The sequence below is a fragment of the Mesoplodon densirostris genome, chromosome 10, assembly GCF_025265405.1.
Source record: "Mesoplodon densirostris isolate mMesDen1 chromosome 10, mMesDen1 primary haplotype, whole genome shotgun sequence".
Lineage (NCBI taxonomy): Eukaryota > Metazoa > Chordata > Mammalia > Artiodactyla > Ziphiidae > Mesoplodon > Mesoplodon densirostris.
The window spans coordinates 55,896,750-55,916,213 of NC_082670.1; the positions used below are offsets into that span (position 1 = coordinate 55,896,750).

At 42.3% G+C, this 19,464-nt stretch overlaps 1 protein-coding gene across 1 annotated transcript in view; it reads right to left on the minus strand.

Moving 5' to 3' along the window:
• The window catches only part of GADL1 (glutamate decarboxylase like 1), a 172,227-nt gene that overhangs the window by 140,135 nt on the left and 12,628 nt on the right, over nt 1-19,464 (minus strand). The window contains exons 3-8 of the mRNA XM_060109971.1: nt 18,197-18,323; nt 15,165-15,255; nt 11,661-11,767; nt 10,855-10,970; nt 4,773-4,852; nt 4,598-4,652 (exon numbers count right to left, since the gene is read on the minus strand). Of these exons, the coding sequence (XP_059965954.1) occupies nt 4,598-4,652; nt 4,773-4,852; nt 10,855-10,970; nt 11,661-11,767; nt 15,165-15,255; nt 18,197-18,323 (576 nt within the window). The remainder of the gene's footprint in view (nt 1-4,597; nt 4,653-4,772; nt 4,853-10,854; nt 10,971-11,660; nt 11,768-15,164; nt 15,256-18,196; nt 18,324-19,464) is intronic.

The window sequence follows — 19,464 nt, forward strand, 5'->3', positions numbered from 1 at the left end:
CTCCCTCACATGGCCTCTAGTCACTATAAATAGGTTAAAGAAACAGAAAATGCCATGACAATAGTATCCTTTGTCCCAACTCCACATGCATCCTTATTCTCTTTACTCTCATTTTCTTTATTAGTCTTTTCTGTTCTCTAGCTTTTCTGGATAGAAGTGAATAAACTCAACCTCCACAGCAAACTGGCATCCTGTGTGACGCCTAACTCCTTCCCAGGGAGACTCATTGGGACCTCCCTAACACCTCCAAAATGGAAGACAAACAGCCAGCTCCAGGGGCAGGCCATGCAGGCCTGTCTGCTTGTCACCTGGTAAAGTAAGTGCAGCTACAAGGCAAGGGATGTAATCAGGTACAAATCTGGCGTCAGAGGGGATACGGTAACCTCATTGGGATACACTCCCCCAAACGGGTGCTGCCACAGAGAAAGTCATTAGAATGTGCTGGAAAAGAGAACCTGTGTCTTTCTGCCATAATTTTCCCTCCTCATCCAGTCCATGGCTGCATCTTTCGGAGAGAGCAGGTACCCGTGAGAAATGGGAGGAAAGGGAGAATGTGGGAACAAGTGCAGAGATGAATGGTAATTCCAGCCGAGTGAGCCAGGCACCCTGGTCCCATGAGGGATTTTATGGCAGCCATGTAGAAGACAGTACACGAGCTTGTTTCCAGATAGATCCATCCCAACATGTTGGCAGAGGTGTGTTGCTCTCTTTGGAAGTGCCATGAGGGGGAAATTTGCAGACAAAGGTGGGGATCAGGAGAGCAAGTAGAATCCTGATTCTAGAGCACAGGAAGTCAGTGACAAGAATACTTACTTGCAGAGGAAGAGTCAAAGTCATTTTAGGATGGAGTCATTTTTCCCTCAGTTTTATCGTGAAATACACTTGTTCTTGTAATATAATTTAATGTCAGGGGTGTTCGGCTTGAACCAGTTTCATTCCAATTTAGCTGACCTTTGACAGAAAGAAGTTATTTCTCGATGGAAAGCGGGGCAGAGCAAGGACGCTTGGTCCACATCTCTAGGCTGAGATGCACAGGAATCAAAGTGATGGTACACAGTGGATCCATCTGCCATGTGGGGAGATGGCTGTGACACATGTAATACAGTCCACCAAGCCTCCTAGAGCAGGGCCAGTAGGTGACAGAGCCCCTGGGACCATAGGCTTTGGGACTTTTTCCCTGTAATCAACTACCAACAGATTATGTCTTTATCATGCCCATGACCTAAATGAAATGTGACCACATTTACATCCATCAGTAAAAGCAATCGAAAAAGGAATTTACTAAAACCACTGAAGGTGTCTTCAATGGTTGAGCTTTCCTCGTAAAGTCTATGACATCCTGACAATTGTGAGAAAATATCTATGCTAGCTATTACAGACCATTAATGAGTTTTCCTCACCTTTTTAATCTAGCTATAAGTCCCAGAAATTCAACTTTTGTAATCTGGATTTAACCTTCCAGGTTTTTTTTTTCCCTTTCTCATATCTCACACTATCAATGAGAAAAGTCAGTGGAAACAGTATTGATTGTGTGTTGCCAATGAGTTGTATTATCTAAGAAAGTTTGTCATTTCAAATACTCAGACACAAAAATACTTCCAATTATTCAGTGTTTATACTAGTTTCATCTTTTTATAAGCACTTTAGAACTTCTGATGCTTTCTGTGGTTTCTACCATCTTTGTAATGGCATCAAGGTAAAGGTCACTGCTCAACAGATTTTTAATGGATCGTGGTTGCCCAGGGAATTGAATCCCAGCAGCAAAAAAAAAAAAAGTTGATAACTATTTCCTACATCTGTAACAATATGAGTTAAAAGCTTGAAACAAACAAACAACAACAAAAAGTAGGTCTGAAGCTACTGAGAAAAAGAAACTAGTCGTCAGGTATTAAAATCTCAGAATGGATGCAAGATTTGTCCTTAGTGAATCCAAGCTCAAGTTTTAACTGACTTGAGAGAAAACTGAGGAGGTATGCCAACTCTAACCCTGTTGCCCTACTTTCAAATGTGCCTAAAGCAATTTTTACTTTTAAAAAACTTCCCTTACAAGTTCTCAACTTCAGGATATGTTACTTTCATGGACTTTCATTGTCAAAACAAACAGAAATTTGAACAATGAAAATAATAATGACTGCCGTGGAATAAAATCCATCCAATATGTTAGAAGATGAGTTCTTCATGATACTTTAAAAAGAAAAAAAGGTTTGGCTATCTTTCAGGATGCCTGGCAACTCACTCACTATTCTGAAAATTGGTAAATAAAGGAAAAGAATAACATATTGATGCTGTCTTGCTTGTCCAAACTGTTTCCCTAGGGAAACCAAATATGGATGAAGAAACAAAAATGTTTAGGGTAGTAGGCCTGCCACTAAATGAAGAAGGAATGAGAGAATGAATTAGAACATCAGTAATGAAATAACGGGTCTAGACAATGATGACAAATGGCAACAAAATCCATGAGGTGAGAGGCTGATGCAGAGTTCTGTGATAGATGGACCGATAACAAAAGGAGGCCCAAGACGTCTCCTGATTGAAAGGCAAAATGCCACCCATGAAGTCTTCCTGGTAAAAATTCCAACCTGAATCTCCCCAAGTCTCAGTATCTAACAGCCAAATTACAGGAAGTATAGAAAATAGATGGGGAGGTACAGGGGAGGGGAGCACTTAGAGTCTCAAATTCTTGATGGAATCAACAAAATGCATAACGTGAAAACTCTACAGGACAAAGGACTTGGTTTCTCCAACAGATCAGTTGCAGGGGAAAAAAGGAGGGGAGACTGTAGGTTAGAAAAGATTTATGTGATAAATCAACCAAATGCCACACATGGACTTTGTATGACTCCTTATTCAGACCACCAGCTATTTTTTTTAAAAGGCAATGGGAGAAAATTTAATCAGAGTGAATACTGGATAATATTAAGAACTTATTCTTTCTTATAATTGCATTATGGGCTTTTTTAAAAGAGAGAGTACATATCTTTTACAGATATACGGAACTATTTATAGATCAAATGATATAATGTGTAGGATACACTTCAAACTGATCTAGAGGTACTGGGAGGTGATGCGACCATAAGCTAATGATTGTGAAAGTTGCATGACGGGTATATGGAATCTCATTATATTAGTTTTACATATATTTACAATTTTCCATAATGAAAAGTTTAAAATCAGAAAGAAAGAAAGAAAGAAAGAAAGAAAGAAAGAAAGAAAGAAAGAAAGAAAGAAAGAAAGAAAGGAGGAAGGAAGGAAAGAGAAAGAGGAAGGGAAGGAAGGAAGGAGGAAGGGGTGTTGGTGGGTATTCCCCACCAACAAGCATTAATAACATAAAGTTCTTTTTGATAGGAACTTCTGTAGAAAAAGATAAAACTAGATTTTAAAAAATAGATAAAACTAGAAGGTGATATCTGTAGTTCACAGCAGAATAAACAGGTTGCAATATAGAATTTTACCCAAGAGATAAAGAAATCTGATAACCTGTACCACCAGACAACTATCAAATCCACTTGTCAATGGAATGTTTTAAAAAATATAGTGCTAAGGACACACATCAGAAGCCAATACAGGTGCAATAAAGGCAGAACTTTTAAGTACAGAATTTCATACCAAATACAGTGATCTAACATGCTCCAGATAAGTTGAATTTCATGAAAAATTAAAAAAATATATGAAGAGTGAAAGAAAAGAAATATAATATTAAATCTTAAAAAATAAAAATTAAAGAACCCATCTTTCCTAAAGTGTGAAGCCCTCTGAGGAGAGATAAACTTATATCCCAGCTCAAAAGCTGGGCTTTTAATTTTTCAGCAGTCACACCCCACGTTGTTGCCGTCTATTGGAAAGTGGTGGGAGAACAGTCTGAAGCTCCACTGGCATGGGGGCTGTGGGAAGATGGGAGGGAAGCAGTGAAGTGGCTGCACCTAATCCAGTAGGCTTTTGGTCCAAGAAGCAAGATGGCTGGCACCAAGACAATGCCACACCCAAAAAGCAGATGCCAGGCTTAGCTGGAGTACAGCAGGTGACCAGGGCCATGCCTTGCCTTCCCCAGCAATGGATGTGCCAGCTTTAATACATCCTGGCAGCTAAGGAAGAGAGGACAGCCTGCCAGAGCTGAAATACTAGACCCACACCCAACAGGGGGTGATGGTTATGGATGGGCTTTGGGTGGAAGCAACCCAGGAGGACAGTTTGATCAAGAAATCAGAAATCATCCTGAATGCAGCCCAGAGACAACTGGTTTAGCCTGTAGCATCCTCAGAGTCAAGAGCTACGTAGGAGTGTGGATGCTGGGACCCTGCTAGAGAGGCTGGGCTCATCTTTTGAGGCTAATTCTAGGCAAGAATCCGGAATCCAGTGATGTCAGTGCTTTAATAAGCTCCAGCCACCTGGGAATGAGAACATCTGAGAAACTCCGCAGAACGTGTAGAGTGAGCACCCGGAAATAGCACATCTGTAAATGAGCTTCCTCCTTTAATTCTAAGGGGCCCTCTTCTCTCTCCAACACATACAGACGTGGGCCTGGCTGCTGGCCCTGCATGCTCCCCCAATGCCAGAGACACACACGTTTTCTCTCCCTCCCTCTCCTTCCCCTTCTCACCTCTTTCTTGACTTGCCACACTTGCCTCTCCAGCTCCTCAGGCATCATCTTACCTCTAAGAGACACAGGTTTGAGACATTGTTATGTTCAGCAGTGAACAGACCTTGGTACTGCTTTTTAAATAGTATCAGTTTCCCCCTCCACCCACCAGGCTTCTGGATCCTGTCCCCATTACCTTCCATCTGTTTCCACAAAGCAAACATTCTCAGTACCAATCCCAAGAAAGGAGGCCGCCTTCTTCATAGAGTAATGACACTACATTCAAAAAGGCAAGGGGGAGAGAGAGACACAAATACATAGCATGAAAAAAGTACTATTTATTATCTAAATGGGTGTACATAATATGGTTAAGCCCAATCTTTGGAATAGTATTGCCGTAAAAAAAAAGAAAGTCATTTAACTGAGCTCTTTAGTATAGTGGTTGAAAACACTGATTTTGGTTGGGGTCAGAGAAACCAGGATTTAATTCCAAGTTTTCCCAGTTCCAGCTATAGACCCTTGAGCAAAGAACACATACTCTCCAAGCCTCCATTTGCTAATCTATAAAGCGGGCATGTGGATGCCTCCTCCATCTGCTTGTCATGGAGTTAAATGGGTTAATGTATGTAAACAGCTAGCACAGAGCCTGGCATATGGAAAAAACTTGGTCACTGGAGGCTGTTGTTTTATGTAACATTGAGAAAAGTTTCTCTTGATGCTACTAATAAAACTCAGTATTAATGGAAACAGAATCTAGTCCACTGCTGACTCAAAACCCCTCTAAGGAGTGAGCAAGACTGTCTCAAAAATTGTAGTCACAGACCACAGAAGAATCTATTTTCAAGAGCAAACAGTGGGTTATAAATGCTGATCAGACACTTGACCAATCGTGTTTAATACTGAATATAAGACTGAAATTAGACACACGGGAATGTGGCTAAATCATAACAACAAAAGTAATAATAATTTATGGACACACTACTGATGCAGCCCTGGCATGAATGAGGCTAGGAGCTGGCTTTGGAATTAGGTCTTGTCTATTTCTTATCGGCAAATAGTAGTATATACTTTGGAGTGTTGGGTCTTTTTGCCCTATGTAAATCCTATAAAATAATTAGCATTCAAACATTGGAGATGTCGCTCTTTATACATTACTGTGGACAGGTGGTCAATTAATTCTTTTTCATGCCAGAAAAAATGAAGGTGCTAAAGGACATTATTGTACCAAAAAACCTTAGTAATTTAATTTGTAGGTATGAATACATTAAAAGAGTAGGCAAGCCTTCACACTTAACTTGATATATTTCCCTCAAATGTAGTAATTTTTTTCCTCTTTTGTCAAGAGAGTTTTATGGGGAGCTCTTTTTTAACTCTGTAAAAATAAATGCAGAAGTAACATCATCAGGAAAAATGAAACCATCCTAAATAATTAATTTCCAAATATCAAATAGGACACATTCAAAACACCTGTAGGATGCATTCACTTCGAGTTGTTACAGAACATGTGCATAGTGAAGAGTAATAATGTACATGAAAATATTGTTAATTCCCTACTTGCTACATCAGCCCACCATAGCTAAGGTGACACAGCTAAGGTGAATTATTTCTCACCAGAGATTGGGGCTCTGGCACCAAACAGCTATTGATTTGATAATGATAAATAGTAGCGTACCCCCACTGACATCTGCCAATAAGGAAAATCACATTGCTTTGCCCTGAGAAACAGCAAAATACCCCCAACCAATGGATCTGCTGAATAAAAAACCTGTCATCAGAATAAGAATAGCTTCAGTGGAGCTATTTTTTGGTATCTCAGGGCAAAGTAGAGTCCAATGTCAATCTCAAATGGATAGAGACAGATTTTTACAAGTCTGAAAAACTGAAGTCGAAACATCTGAAAGCATCAGAGGAGGAAAAGAGCCCTGGAAGGGGAAAAAAAAGAGAGAGCAATGCTTCAAACATACTGAGTAGTTTCAAGAGAAGGAAAACCCTAGAAGGCAGGAGTTCAGAAGTAACAGCTGCATTTAGAAACAAGAGGTGCCTACTCCCTTCACTGGCAGAAGAGAAGTTAGTCCTTCTAAGACCCAATCTCCCCGAGTTTCACTCGTCCACAGAAGACACACAAATCTCAGTGGGTATTCATTTCTATAAAAGTAAGACGGCCAGTGCCCACAGGAAAGACAGAATTGCACTGAAGTTTTCCTTCCTTGTTCCAGCAAGGATTTCATCTGTGACCTTGGGTTTCTCAGTGAACCACTGCTTTCCCCTCCTGTGGACTGTGTTCTGGACACTTGAAGTCCTAAGATGCTGACTAGTTTGAAGTTCAAATTAGCTTCAGGTGGTGGGGAGAGCAGGGTTATGAATGTTATGCCTTAGGAAATAAAGAAAAGGAATGTACAGGGACTTTTCCAAGAGCACGCAGCTGATTCAATTCCTAAAGAAGCAGAGTCGGAATCCAGATGGACTACCTTACACTCTGCACATCCTGCAAAGCACCTGCTGGCCCGTGAATGCCTGCAATGCCATCCAAACTCAGGGCAGCCTCACCTAGAGAGCAGGGCCATGATGGAGGGAGTCAGGCACCTCAGGTGCAAAATTTAAGGAGGCGTGACCTTGAAACGTGGACTCTACACGTCTCACTTGCCTCATCCCAGCCTCGATTCTGTTAGTAAGGAACTATGACAACTGATCACTGGTCTGGGAGTGAAAAGGGTTTCTTGTCTCCCTCACTTTCTTTTTTTTTTTTTTTTTGCAGTACACAGGCCTCTCACTGTTGTGGCCTCTCCCGTTGCGGAGCACAGGCTCCGGACACGCAGGCTCAGCGGCCATGGCTCACGGGCCCAGCCGCTCCGCGGCATGTGGGATCTTCCCGGACTGGGGTAGGAACCCGTGTCCCCTGCATCGGCAGGCGGACTCTCAACCACTGCACCACCAGGGAAGCCCCTCTCCCTCACTTTTTAGTGGCAGACAATAATCACTCCTTCATGCTAATTCCCAAAATGATTTGAATGACAACCCTAAGATTTCTATAAATGTAAGGAATTCATATCTAACTGCTAATCAGGCCACAAATCTATTCCTTTCATTACTTTTCTCCAAAAGTCCCCTTCTCTTTGGTTCCCGCTTGGCCTGGAGAGGCTACTTTAGATATGCTGACAGTCTAGGGGTCTCTGCTGTGATCTTCCTGGTCTCCACCAACAGCTGAATTACCAAGGACACCTGAAGTGTATGCAAAATCCCCTTTAGTGGCAAGTGCACATATTCTGCATTTGATGGTGCAAGGCAGAGATGGAGTAACTTACCCTGGTTCATCTGGGGCTGCATAAAAACTGGAAAAGTAAGACCACCTGATAAAACAATCTGGGAAAATAACCAGGGGGCCATGGGCCAACGCCTGAAAAAAAACAAGGGGGCTCTAACAAAAAGATTAGCATAGGGTTTAGGAAACACAGCTTTCTTTAATTCTTTTTTTTTTAACTAAGTAATGAATGGATTTGTTGTAAATAGTGGTACAGAGGTCCCTAAAATATGAATTAAAGTAATGCCAATGCTATGACTTGGGTCTCTTTGGCAGAGCAGGGAAAAAGAAGGAGCTACAAAGAAGAGTATGGTGGATGGGGTAAAATTTATATATTCAAGGCTACAGTGTGTTCAAAGTTATGGAATTTTTCTGTGGAGTTCACTCTGTTATGGACTGAATGTTTGAGTCCCCTCAAAACCTGTGTGTGTTTAATCCCTGCCCCCCAATGTGATGGTCTCCAGGGCGAGACTCTGATGGGATGAGTGCCCTTGTAAGAAGTGGAAGGCAGGTCTCACTCTGACCACGAGCCTGGACGGAGGCAAGGCCATGTGAGCACAGAGGTCCACTCGCCAGGAAGCAGGTTCTCCCCAGACACCAGACCTACCAGCACCTTGATCATGGACATCCCAGCCTGCAGAACTGTGAGAAACAGATGTCTGTTGTTTAGGTCACCCACTATATTTTGCTAGAGTAGTCTGAGCAAACTAAGACACACATCTAGCTTGGTTTTCTGGCTCCATCCTCTGCTGGTCTGTTAACCAAGGCATATATTTTACCTCTTTTTGCATGTATATCACCACCGGAGATTTTCAAAAATACTTAGTTCTGGGTTCACTTTTCAATTTCTTTTCATTCGCAACTTGCCAGCTACACCTGTTACTGATCTTTCCCAGGCATAATCTCTATTTTAGGCTTCCATAGAAATTCTTCCCTCTTTCTGGAGCAATTATCCCAGAAAAGAACTCTGGTACATTTTAAACCAAATGGAGAACGAAAAAGGCAAAAGTAAAAGCACTGCACTGATAGCAGGGCCCCTATTTAATCAGCTTTCCAAGGCGTGGAAATAGCAATTCTAATGCAGAGGGGCTCTGCATTTCTGATACACAAGGGTTCCTCCAACTGAAATACCAAGGATTGGAACCCGAGGGTTGGAACCAAAGTTTCCCAGGGCAGGGAAATTCTACTCCATAATCATTCCAAATAACCAAGCATTTTCCCCAGATGTTCACATTCCCAAGCATTCTTCTCTTGCTACAAAATGAACAACTCATGAGGAAGGGCCTGGGGAGCTGAGGTCAGAATCTCAGACTAGATGACTCCTCCCAGCTGCCCCCAACTCAATGCCCACTTTGCCCTTAGCACTGAACTAACCAGAACTCAGGCAGGGCAGGGGGAACACGCGGGGGTGGTCAGGTTCCTGCACCATTTATACTTTTGCCATAATAAAGTAACTTGCTCTTGAAAGAAAGTAACATACAGGAAAGCCCAGCTGGAATTAACAGAGAATTTTAAGATTTTGCCCACCTCACGTGTTTGACAGGAGACCTAGGATTATTGCAGAAGGTACAGGAGGGGACATGGGGAAGAAGCTGTGGTGGGATGGAACCCCAGAGGCCCCCACTGCAATCACAAAAAGAAAAACAAAAAAAGTATCCCTTCTAAGTAAGACTGCATATGAGCTGTGCTCCGCATTATTATTGCTGGGTCATTCTCCTCCTCTTATTACTACTAATAGCTAATGTTTTTGTCTATCTAGCATGTGCCAGATGCTACTTTACATGCTCTAACTCATTCAATCTTTGCAATAACCCACTAATCAATCAGTGCCTACCAAGCTCATGTCGCCACTGGGCTGCTTTAATGGCCCCAGACTGTTCCTTGCTCCCTGCATCCAATCCCTTTTCCTGGTGGCTTTGCAGAGTCTCCTTAAAAGGTGAAGTCTATTTTCCCACTTCTTGGATCTAGGTTCCTATATACAACTTATTTTACCAAGAAAATGAGGGAGAAATGACAGTGTGCCAGTTCTGAGCCCAGGACTCAGGAGGCCCAGTGTGTGTCCATGCTGTTTTTTACCTGCACCACTGTCATGACAACACACCTGGACTAGCCTGCTGGCGGAGGAGAGACACGCGGAGCGTCACTGGGGTCATCCCAGCCCAGCCACTCCCAGATCAGCCACTCGCCAGCCAAGCCCAGCAAAGAACAGCAGCACTGCCCAGCTATCTCCAAACTCGAGGGAAATAATATCTGGCTATAGTCCTATGCCACTGGGTTTTGGAGTAATCTGTTAGATATTAGAGCTAACTGATACACTCATTTTTATAAATTAGGAAGCTGAGGCAGAGAGGAGTTAGTCAACTAACCCAAGGTCACTCAGATAGTAAGTAGTGGAGACAGGAATTGAATCCAGGCAGCCTAGCTGAAAGCCAATGCGCTCATCCACAACTGGACTTCCTACTTCAGTGGGGAGCACAGTGAGATAGGGGATTGTGGCAACATCCAACTGTGCGTGTGTGTGTGCGCGTGCGTGCGCATGATGTTCATTGTTACTGAATACCTCCCTTTCCTCTTGAAGAGCCCTTGTGTTAGCCATTCAAAGCAATCAATTTCACAAGGAAGTGGGAGTAGAAGACATACCTGACATCAGTAGCAATCATCTAAGTTCTCATAAATAAGACACTCAGAGATTCACAGAAAGAGGTGGCACTTTCAAATTCAGTGTTCTCTTTTCTCTAAGAAAATGTTACAGACTATAAATTTTAAATACAGGTGATGTACAAAATTGGGTGGCCAGGGCTTACAATATCAAACCAATCAGAATTTCTTTTGGAATGAATACAACGTTGTACGTAGACACGTGACTCACACATGGATGGGATAAAAGCACATCGGGAGAACCCAAACAAACAAGCCCTCTTCATGATGTATTCATTCTCAGAAAATCTGTATCTCATATCAAAAATAATTTGTTCTTTACCTCTGCCGATGTGAAAAGGATTAATCTTGGCAAGCCAGACAGCCCCTTTTCTTTAATATCAGGACAGTACTTGTATCTGGCTAAATTCATGGCATACATATTGGACACTGAACCACCTGCAAAAACAAAAACAGAAACATGTATAGCATGATGTCATTGTTCCCCAAGTGCTGGCTATGGTGGGAGGCATGGATGGCTGCGGGTGCACCAGCCTAATGACAAATTACTGTCAAAATCAAGGGAGCACCCCCCCCCCAAATCCCATTACTCTTACACACTTCCTCATCTCCAGTTCCAGAAGTTTTGGTCTATTCTCTCATTCCAGAGCTTTTCTAAACTAAGAGTTTCCATCTATGGACTTAGGGCCAGTACCCAGGTCTCCATAGTTAATAATATTCTTTCTGTCTGTCTCTAATCAATAAAATGACAATACATGCTCCTCCCTGGTTCCAAAGAAGGACTGTAGGAGAAACAAAATATGATTCAGGAAACTTCTCAAGTAAAATTAATTGATAAACTTGAAAACGTATGACAGCCCTTCCTAACTCCCAGCAGCAGATAAATTCATTTGTGTTGGATATAAATCCAAAATTGTAGACATCTCATTTATTAGCATGTATGTCACTTCTGTAGCATTTATGCAAAATATCATCACTCTGGAGAAAGGCACAAGCTCGATTCTCCCCAAGTGGCATGATTAATATCCAAGTTTTTGTAATGTGGAAGTCTGTGGGGAGTTGTTCCTCAAATAAGGCATGAATAAAATTGTGGATGCTTTAATGGAGGCAATAACTAATTGTACTTACCTGGGTTAAATATTCCATCCCCTTCATTCCAGCCAATAAATTCAATCATTTTCTTCAGAACCGCTTCTTCCACTAACAGAAACACTGGGGACACCTCATACGTATAACTAGATAGATATAAAAAACACTTCACTTCTATGACTAGAGTCAAACCATCCCTTTGGAGTCCCAAGAAATGCACACAGAGTTTTATTAAACCAAGTGGCTGTTGACGTGTGGGTAGAGTCTTCGGAAATGAATCCATCGGAAACAGAGAAATACACAGTCTATGACAGCGCTGGTCATGGTTAGATAAATGTCAGTAGCTGGTGGCTTTAAGGATACTAGCTACTTCGCAGTCTTAATTTAGAGGAAACCTTCAATTCCATCGGGAGAGATCAAAGCAGTGCACCTGGATTCTTTGTATTAGCCATGAACAGCAGCCGTTTAGCTCTTTGGATGCTGTTTTGGATGGTGGTTAAAGAAAAACCATTTTCATGGTAGCCAGGTTTATTAGGTTACTACCATGAAGTACCCTAGCAGTCAGCTTTAGAACTTGGGATTCCTCCACCACGCTCCTGGGTTTTTACAAATGGCAAGAGCACTGTGGACATCTCTTATGATGTGATGATTTTACTACACAGCGCTACCCGGATCCCTGTCATGAAGGTTTGAGGCTCTGGGCTGGAATGCTGTCATTAGACAGCATTGCTAAGTTAGCCCCTTTAGGGATGTCCTGTGGTGGTCCACACCCGATGCCTGGTCCAGCTGGAGGTACAACTGGGCCTGGCCTTGGGGGCCCAGCTCCAGACCACACTGAAGGGCCAGGGTAGCTCCAGAGACGTCTGTGGGGTCAGCCGAGGTGGTCTTAGAGCCTACACAGTGGCTTGACTCCTATCTCTGCCCACTCTTGCTTCCTTCCCCTCCCTTCCCCTCCCTCAAACCCTGTTGACCCCAAGGGTTTCCCTTAATAAACATCCTACTCACTAAGCTCCATCTAGGGCAGCTGCCCAGGAATCCAGCCTGAAACAGTTATCATGTAATTTTATAACGTTTCTTTCTTTCTCCAGATAACTGGAGGGTGACTAATATGTATAATCTCCTTCTCGAACAATTGGGTGATTACCTTAAATTGAATCTGAATAAATATGTACTCTAAATATGTAAGTTAAGCAGACACATTTAAATTCATAGTCACAGAATTTAATGCAATTATGTTAACATCAGAAGGAAAAAAACTTTGGTAAAGAGGCAAAGGAAAAAAGAACACCTACTGTGTTATCACCTCCCTACCTGCCAAGCACTCTACAGAAGTTACCTCATTTTTCAAACAATTTAGCTTCTATTTTCAACCATGCTAGGAAACCACTTTACACATATCAAAAGTATGAAAAAAGTATATATGTGTATGTGTACCTACAAATAAAAGTGAAATAATCATTCACTTTTTAGTAAGAAAAAAATACTATTAAACTTGTCTTTGAAAACTAGCTCAATCGTAAACCTGGAAATTGGCCTGAAGGTGGAGGAGAGGACAATACAGAATGCACTTGTGGCTTCGTGAGATTTTGAGTGGACTACTCAGCTTAGCAGCAATTTAATACTTCAAAAGCCTCTAAATATTTCAGTAAAAGAACCCAGATGAGGAGTTAGAAAGATCCCAGGACTTAAAAGGAGAGGTTCACAGAATTGTGTAATTTCACTATCTTGTCTACCACTTAACTCTTCTACCCATTGTAACCTGGTATCTGGTATTGTCTTGAATTATTCCACGAAAAATTCTGTAACTGAAGTCACCAATGACATCCATGTTGTTAATCCAGGGGACATTTTTAGTCTTTGTCTTAGTTAAATACTCCGCTCAACAATATATGACTCTGGACACACTCTCCTCCATGGCTCCCAGGTCTTCCCAGTGGATTTTCTCCTTCTTCTCTCTCCACTGTAGGCTTATTCTCCTCCTCCCAACCATGAAATATCAGATGCCCTCAAGGCCCAGGCCCGAGCCGTCTTCTCTCCTCACTCTATGCTGTCCTGCAGGCAGTGCTTCTCCATCTCCTGGTTTGTTTTTATTTAAAATGTCTCCATCCTGCTCATTAAAATCACTTGTTGGGCTATGAAAATGTATCAATGCCCGGGACACACAGACAGAAATTCAGATTTAATTGGTCTGGGTTGGGACCCAGGTCTTAATATTAACCAGGTTCCTAGGTTGATTCTAAAGAGCAGAAAGAGTTGAGAATCCCTGACTTTAGGAATCTCATCCATGCCCACTACTGAAATTACCATCATTCGCCAGTAACACCTAAATTTATAACTTCCATATAAATATCAGAATTTCAGGCCCACATATAATCTCAACTCACCAAGGGTATACTCTTAAATATTTCAAAGTTACTGCAAATGCAAATGTTCACAATTGAAAACTGAATTACTGCTCTTGCCCTTTTCACCATATACTTGAAAATTGGCCCCTCTTCCAGTGCTTCTTATCTCAGTGAGTGACATGACCAACAACCCAGCTATTAAAGCCAGAAACCCAGGCATCATCTTAAAAACCTCCCTCTTGTTCCCATTTCCAAGATCCAGTATATTATCCAGTCCTTTCTGTTTTATCTTCCAAACACATTTTTTTCCCCTCTATTCCTACCACTTCTGTCTAAATCCAAGCAACTATCATCTCTTACCTGACCAAGGCAATGCCATCCTAATGGGTCTCCTCCAATCCACTCTCCGTATTTCCAGTGACCTTTTTACTAAGCAAATGTCACCTAGTGATGTGGAAACCTTCAATGGCTTTTCATTGTATTTAGAATAACTCATAAATGTGGCCCACTGGGCCCTGCATGTCTGGCTCCAATCTTGTCCTCCATGACACCCCCTATAACTCTCTCAGCTACACCCACCCTGACTTTTCGGTTCATAGCACATGTCATGCTGTCTTTTGTCATAGAGTCTTTGAACATGCTGTTCCCTCTGGAACCCATCCCTCCTCTTTTCACCTAGTTAACTTTCCTTCATTCTTCAGCACTTAGCTGTCACTTCCTCAGAGAAGACTTCCCTCAGTGCCCAACAAGGAAAATTTGTCCCATTTATATTTATAGCATCATGCACCTCTCCTTCATTTGAAAATAATACATTAATTTGTGTAGATCATTTTGATTAATTTGCATGCATCTCTATATCACTAGATTATTTGCTTCATGGAGGTAAAGCAGAGGTTTGTTTTTACACAAAGTATCTCTCCAGCACCTTAGCACAGACATGGCTTTTCATGCAGGGATGAGTTCCTAATCAATTTTCTCATCTGTTAAGTGGAGAGAATTCCTGCCTTACCCATCTCACAGTACTGCTATCAGATCAAACTGTTCTTTGAATACTGCAAAGTGTCATAACACTATTCATTGTTTATGATGACACTGCACAAATGAAACCATTAAATAGAAGTTCATGAAATAAAACTTCACCTACTTAACAAAATCTCTAATCCATATTCCTTGTAAAATTCCATTTAAAGGTACTCACACACTTGGGTTTAATGCTTCTGTCATAAATCTGGCCACCAAGGAGTAATAATCAAGTCCAGCATATAACTGGTTGAAAAATCTTGGATGATCTGTAAATTGAAACAGAATATTAATCTACACAGCAGTAAAAAAGAAAGAAAACTATCGACACAGAATAACATAAGTGAATCCTTCAGACAATGTAAGCAGCTCGATACAAGGAGTATACAATGCATGATTCCACTTATATGACGTTCAATATGGGGCAAAGCTGATCTGTGGAGACATCTCTGTCTAGAATCCTGGGTACCTTTGGCAAGGAGATATTGATTAGGAAGGGGCTTGAGGGAGCCTCTGGAGTCCCAGGAATGGTGTATATCTTGCTCTGGGTGATGGTCGCTTACATGCAGATATGTACAAATTCACTGAGCTGAGCACCTGAGGTTTTCCACTTTCCTGAATGTAAATTATACCTCAATTAAAAAAAAGCATTTAAAATATTGTCATGGGCCTTCCCTGGTGGTGTACTGGTTGACAGTCCGCCTGCCGATGCAGGGGATACGGGTTCGTGCCCCGGTCCGGGAAGATCCCACATGCCGCAGAGTGGCTGGGCCCATGAGCCATGGCCGTGGAGCCTGCGCATCTGGAGCCTGTGCTCCACAATGGGAGAGGTCACAACAGTGAGAGGCCCGCGTAACGCAAAAAAATAAAAAAATATTAAAAATAAATAAATAGGGCCTCCCTGGTGGCGCAAGTGGTTGAGAGTCCGCCTGCCGATGCAGGTGATACGGGTTCGTGCCCCGGTCTGGGAGGATCCCATATGCCGCGGAGCGGCTGGGCCCGTGAGCCATGGCCGCTGAGCCTGCGCGTCCGGAGCCTGTGCTCCGCAACGGGGGAGGCCACAACAGTGAGAGGCCCGCATACCGCAAAAAAAAATAAAAATAAATAAATAAATAAAATAAATAAATAAATAAAATATTGTCATGTACAAGGGAAACAAATGTTGAAGACCCATTTCATAGCCCTGTCTACTGAACAATATGTTTCTAAGCAAAACTCGAGCACTCTTTTGAGAGCTTTGCTTTACCTGTTTCTTTTTAAATACAACTCAGACCCAAACCAGAACCTTGAGAAATGGATTATTTGAGCAGTTTGTCCACATATCAAAGCCTGCTGCTACCTTTACCTTCTAAAAATATCGATGTTAATTTCCCTAATTTAAACACATTTCACTCACCAACAGGGTTCACTTCAGGCTCCTGGCAGTGAGTGGCCTTTTAATTTTTCAGATTGGACCATTTTTTATAGTGCAACTGGCATCGTGTTGATGGAGTAAGATGTGACTCATCATGCAGCTTACATAAACTTTCTGATTCAGTGCACTTCAAAGGCAGTTGCCTTTAAGGCTCGAAAAACTTCAGTTCCAACTTTCTATTTTTTTCCCTCCCATAAAAGGTCTCATAAAGGTTCTTGGCTTTACACAGTGTGAATATTCACACCAAACCCCCGGCTAACGGCTGGCTTGACATTCTCAATCATAGGAAGCCCAGTGTGACAAAGAATAAAGAGGCAGGAGGCCTATTTCTAAATTTGGGTATTTGGGAATCATTTTAGTTAGTGACCTCTCATTGCAACTCACTGCATTTGGTTTTGGGGTTTTTTTCTCTTAAAACCAGTTCAATGAAAAACAAGAGTCTCAGAAGAAAATGTCTTTTCGTATAAAACGTGGCAAACTTCCTCTAATCTGGCAAGGGAAACCAGACATTGCTACAAGTAATTTTAATAAGATTTTTTTTTTAGTTCCACGTTAATTTATGATTGATTTCCATGGTAACTTTATGGAAAGTATCCAGTAAACTGAAAAATCTACTGCATTAAATGTCATTCTACACTTCCGACATGCACTGTAATAATGAGATATGTATCTCTGTTTTTGAAATGCTAACTGGTTTTTTGATACATACATCAGACTTTCCCAAGGGAATATAAACCAATTATTTTTAGCCAGGATTTTATTATGTTCTTTCCACTAAATTTAGTTCAGTGTCAGAACTCACAAAGCATAATGCCTATATGGTCTTAAGCACTAGATTACCTTTATATAACACTGAGAAATGCATATTTTGGAAAGTTATTCTTCTACTCCTGACACTTATTCACTGGGTATATAGGATACTAACAGTCAATTGGAATAGGACTTAAGCACAAGACAAATATCATGTTACTGCATTTACAAAAGATCACAGTGGTTAAGCATTATCGTGAAACTATCAGAGCAAAAACTCACCATACATTCATTTTCTTATACCTTCTGAAAGGTTTTTATCTTTTGATCCTGCTAGATTTGATCAAATAATTTGGTACTTGCCAACTGCCAAGAGTACTTTACAAATAAATCTATCCCTGTTTATAGTAAAGTCACCCTCTTGAACATTTTGGGGGGCCATATTCTGGGCGATCACGATTTAAAATCCCTTAACAACTTCTAAAATCAAAATACTGTTTATCAGGCCTTCCCTGGTGGCGCAGTGGTTGAGAGTCCGCCTGCTGATGCGGGGGACATGGGTTCGTGCCCCGGTCCGGGAGGATCCCACATGCCACAGAGTGGCTGGGCCCGTGAGCCATGGCCGCTGGGCCTGCGTGTCCGGAGCCTGTGCTCCGCAACGGGAGAGGCCACAGCAGTGAGAGGCCCGTGTACCGCCAAAAAAAAAAAAAAAATACTGTTAATCAGTTTGGACCAACAAAAGAAATGATAAGTAGCAGTCATGATACTGCTACTTATCAGGAGGATGAGGATTGCTGAAGAGCAGATAATATTTACATATGACCACTAACACCATCAGTTTTTCTATCAATCTATCTTTGGCCTTGACAAATCTATTTTACGGATTAGATGGACCATTGTCAAAACAACAGAACCACTATTTTTGATCCAGCTTTCTCATCCCATAAACAGTGCCCTAGTCGCCTTTACTATGAGGTAAATACAGGCTTAAGAAAATGGAAGAACGTGTTAGAGGCACGGATCAAGGGAGTCAGTGAAGTTCTTACTGGTCTTGACGCTGTAGCGTATGACGTCCTGGCAGAGTTCCAACAGCCGGTGGTGTGGCTCTCCTGTGTCCCTCAGCTCCAAGTCGAGGAGCTGTTTCAGCTGTTCAGGGGGCCGCCACTCACAGACCTAGAGATTCGGCAATGGCACGGTTAACTGGGCACCTGCTAGAGCCAGGTGTGGAGAGGATGTCAGAAGCGTGGCCCCCTGCCCTTGAGAAGCTTCCAGACAAGTGGGAGAGAGGGAGATTTAACCTGCAACCATAGTTCCCTGTGACCAGAGCTATGATGGTAAAGCAGATGTTGTTGGAACAAAGGAGGGATCCCATCTTACATTTGGGAAGACGTCCTGGAGGAACTGATATCTAAGTTGTGACATAAAATAAGAGTGGGGTGAACCAAGCAAAGATTAAGGGATGGGGTCATGCAAGGGGCCTTCTAGGTGGGAGGAACAGCACAAGCAAAGCTGAGATATAAGGGCACCCACAGCCCTTCTGAAGAGTGAAGTCCATTGGTGTGGCTTGAATGCAGAGCCTGGGGGAGGAAGGGAGAAGTGAAGCTTGGCTCCCGGCATAACTCCTAACTTGTCTCTCTGCTTGTCCCCTGGCCCCATACAATCTACTCTCAACCAGGCAGCCAGAATCCAGAATGCTCCTCTTGTATATGAGCCACGGTCACCCCTCTGCTCAAACACCTCTGATGGCTCCTCATTCTTTCAAAGTAAAAGTCTAAGTCCTTATAATGACCTAAAATGATCCTGTACAACCTCCTTCCCTGGTGGCACTGCTTTCCTCCCAGCTGACTCTGTCCCCACAACCTGGACTCCTTTCTGTTTCTTAAAAGACCAGGCACATTCCCACCTTTGGGTCTTTGCCCTCAGCCTGGAATGCCCGTCCCCGCAAATATCCTCATCACTAACTTCCTCACTTCATCCAAGACCCTTCTCAAATGTCACTTTCTCAATGACAGCAATCCTGAGTCCTTATTTAAAATCTCAGGCTGCACATTACCCCATCTCTAGCAATTCCCCCCAACTGTTTCTTCTCTTCCTTCTTCCATAGCACCTGTCACCTTCCAGCGTGCTGCATAATTCATTTATGATATCCTACACAGTCTCCATGAGAGCAGACATGTCAGTCAGTTTGCTCACCGATCCCAAGTAACTAACAGAGCCTGCCATAACAAGAGGTTATCAACAAAGATGTGCTGAAGGAATGAATGAATGAATGAAGAGATAAACAAGGCTCAGATTGTGACAGGCTTTGTGTGGC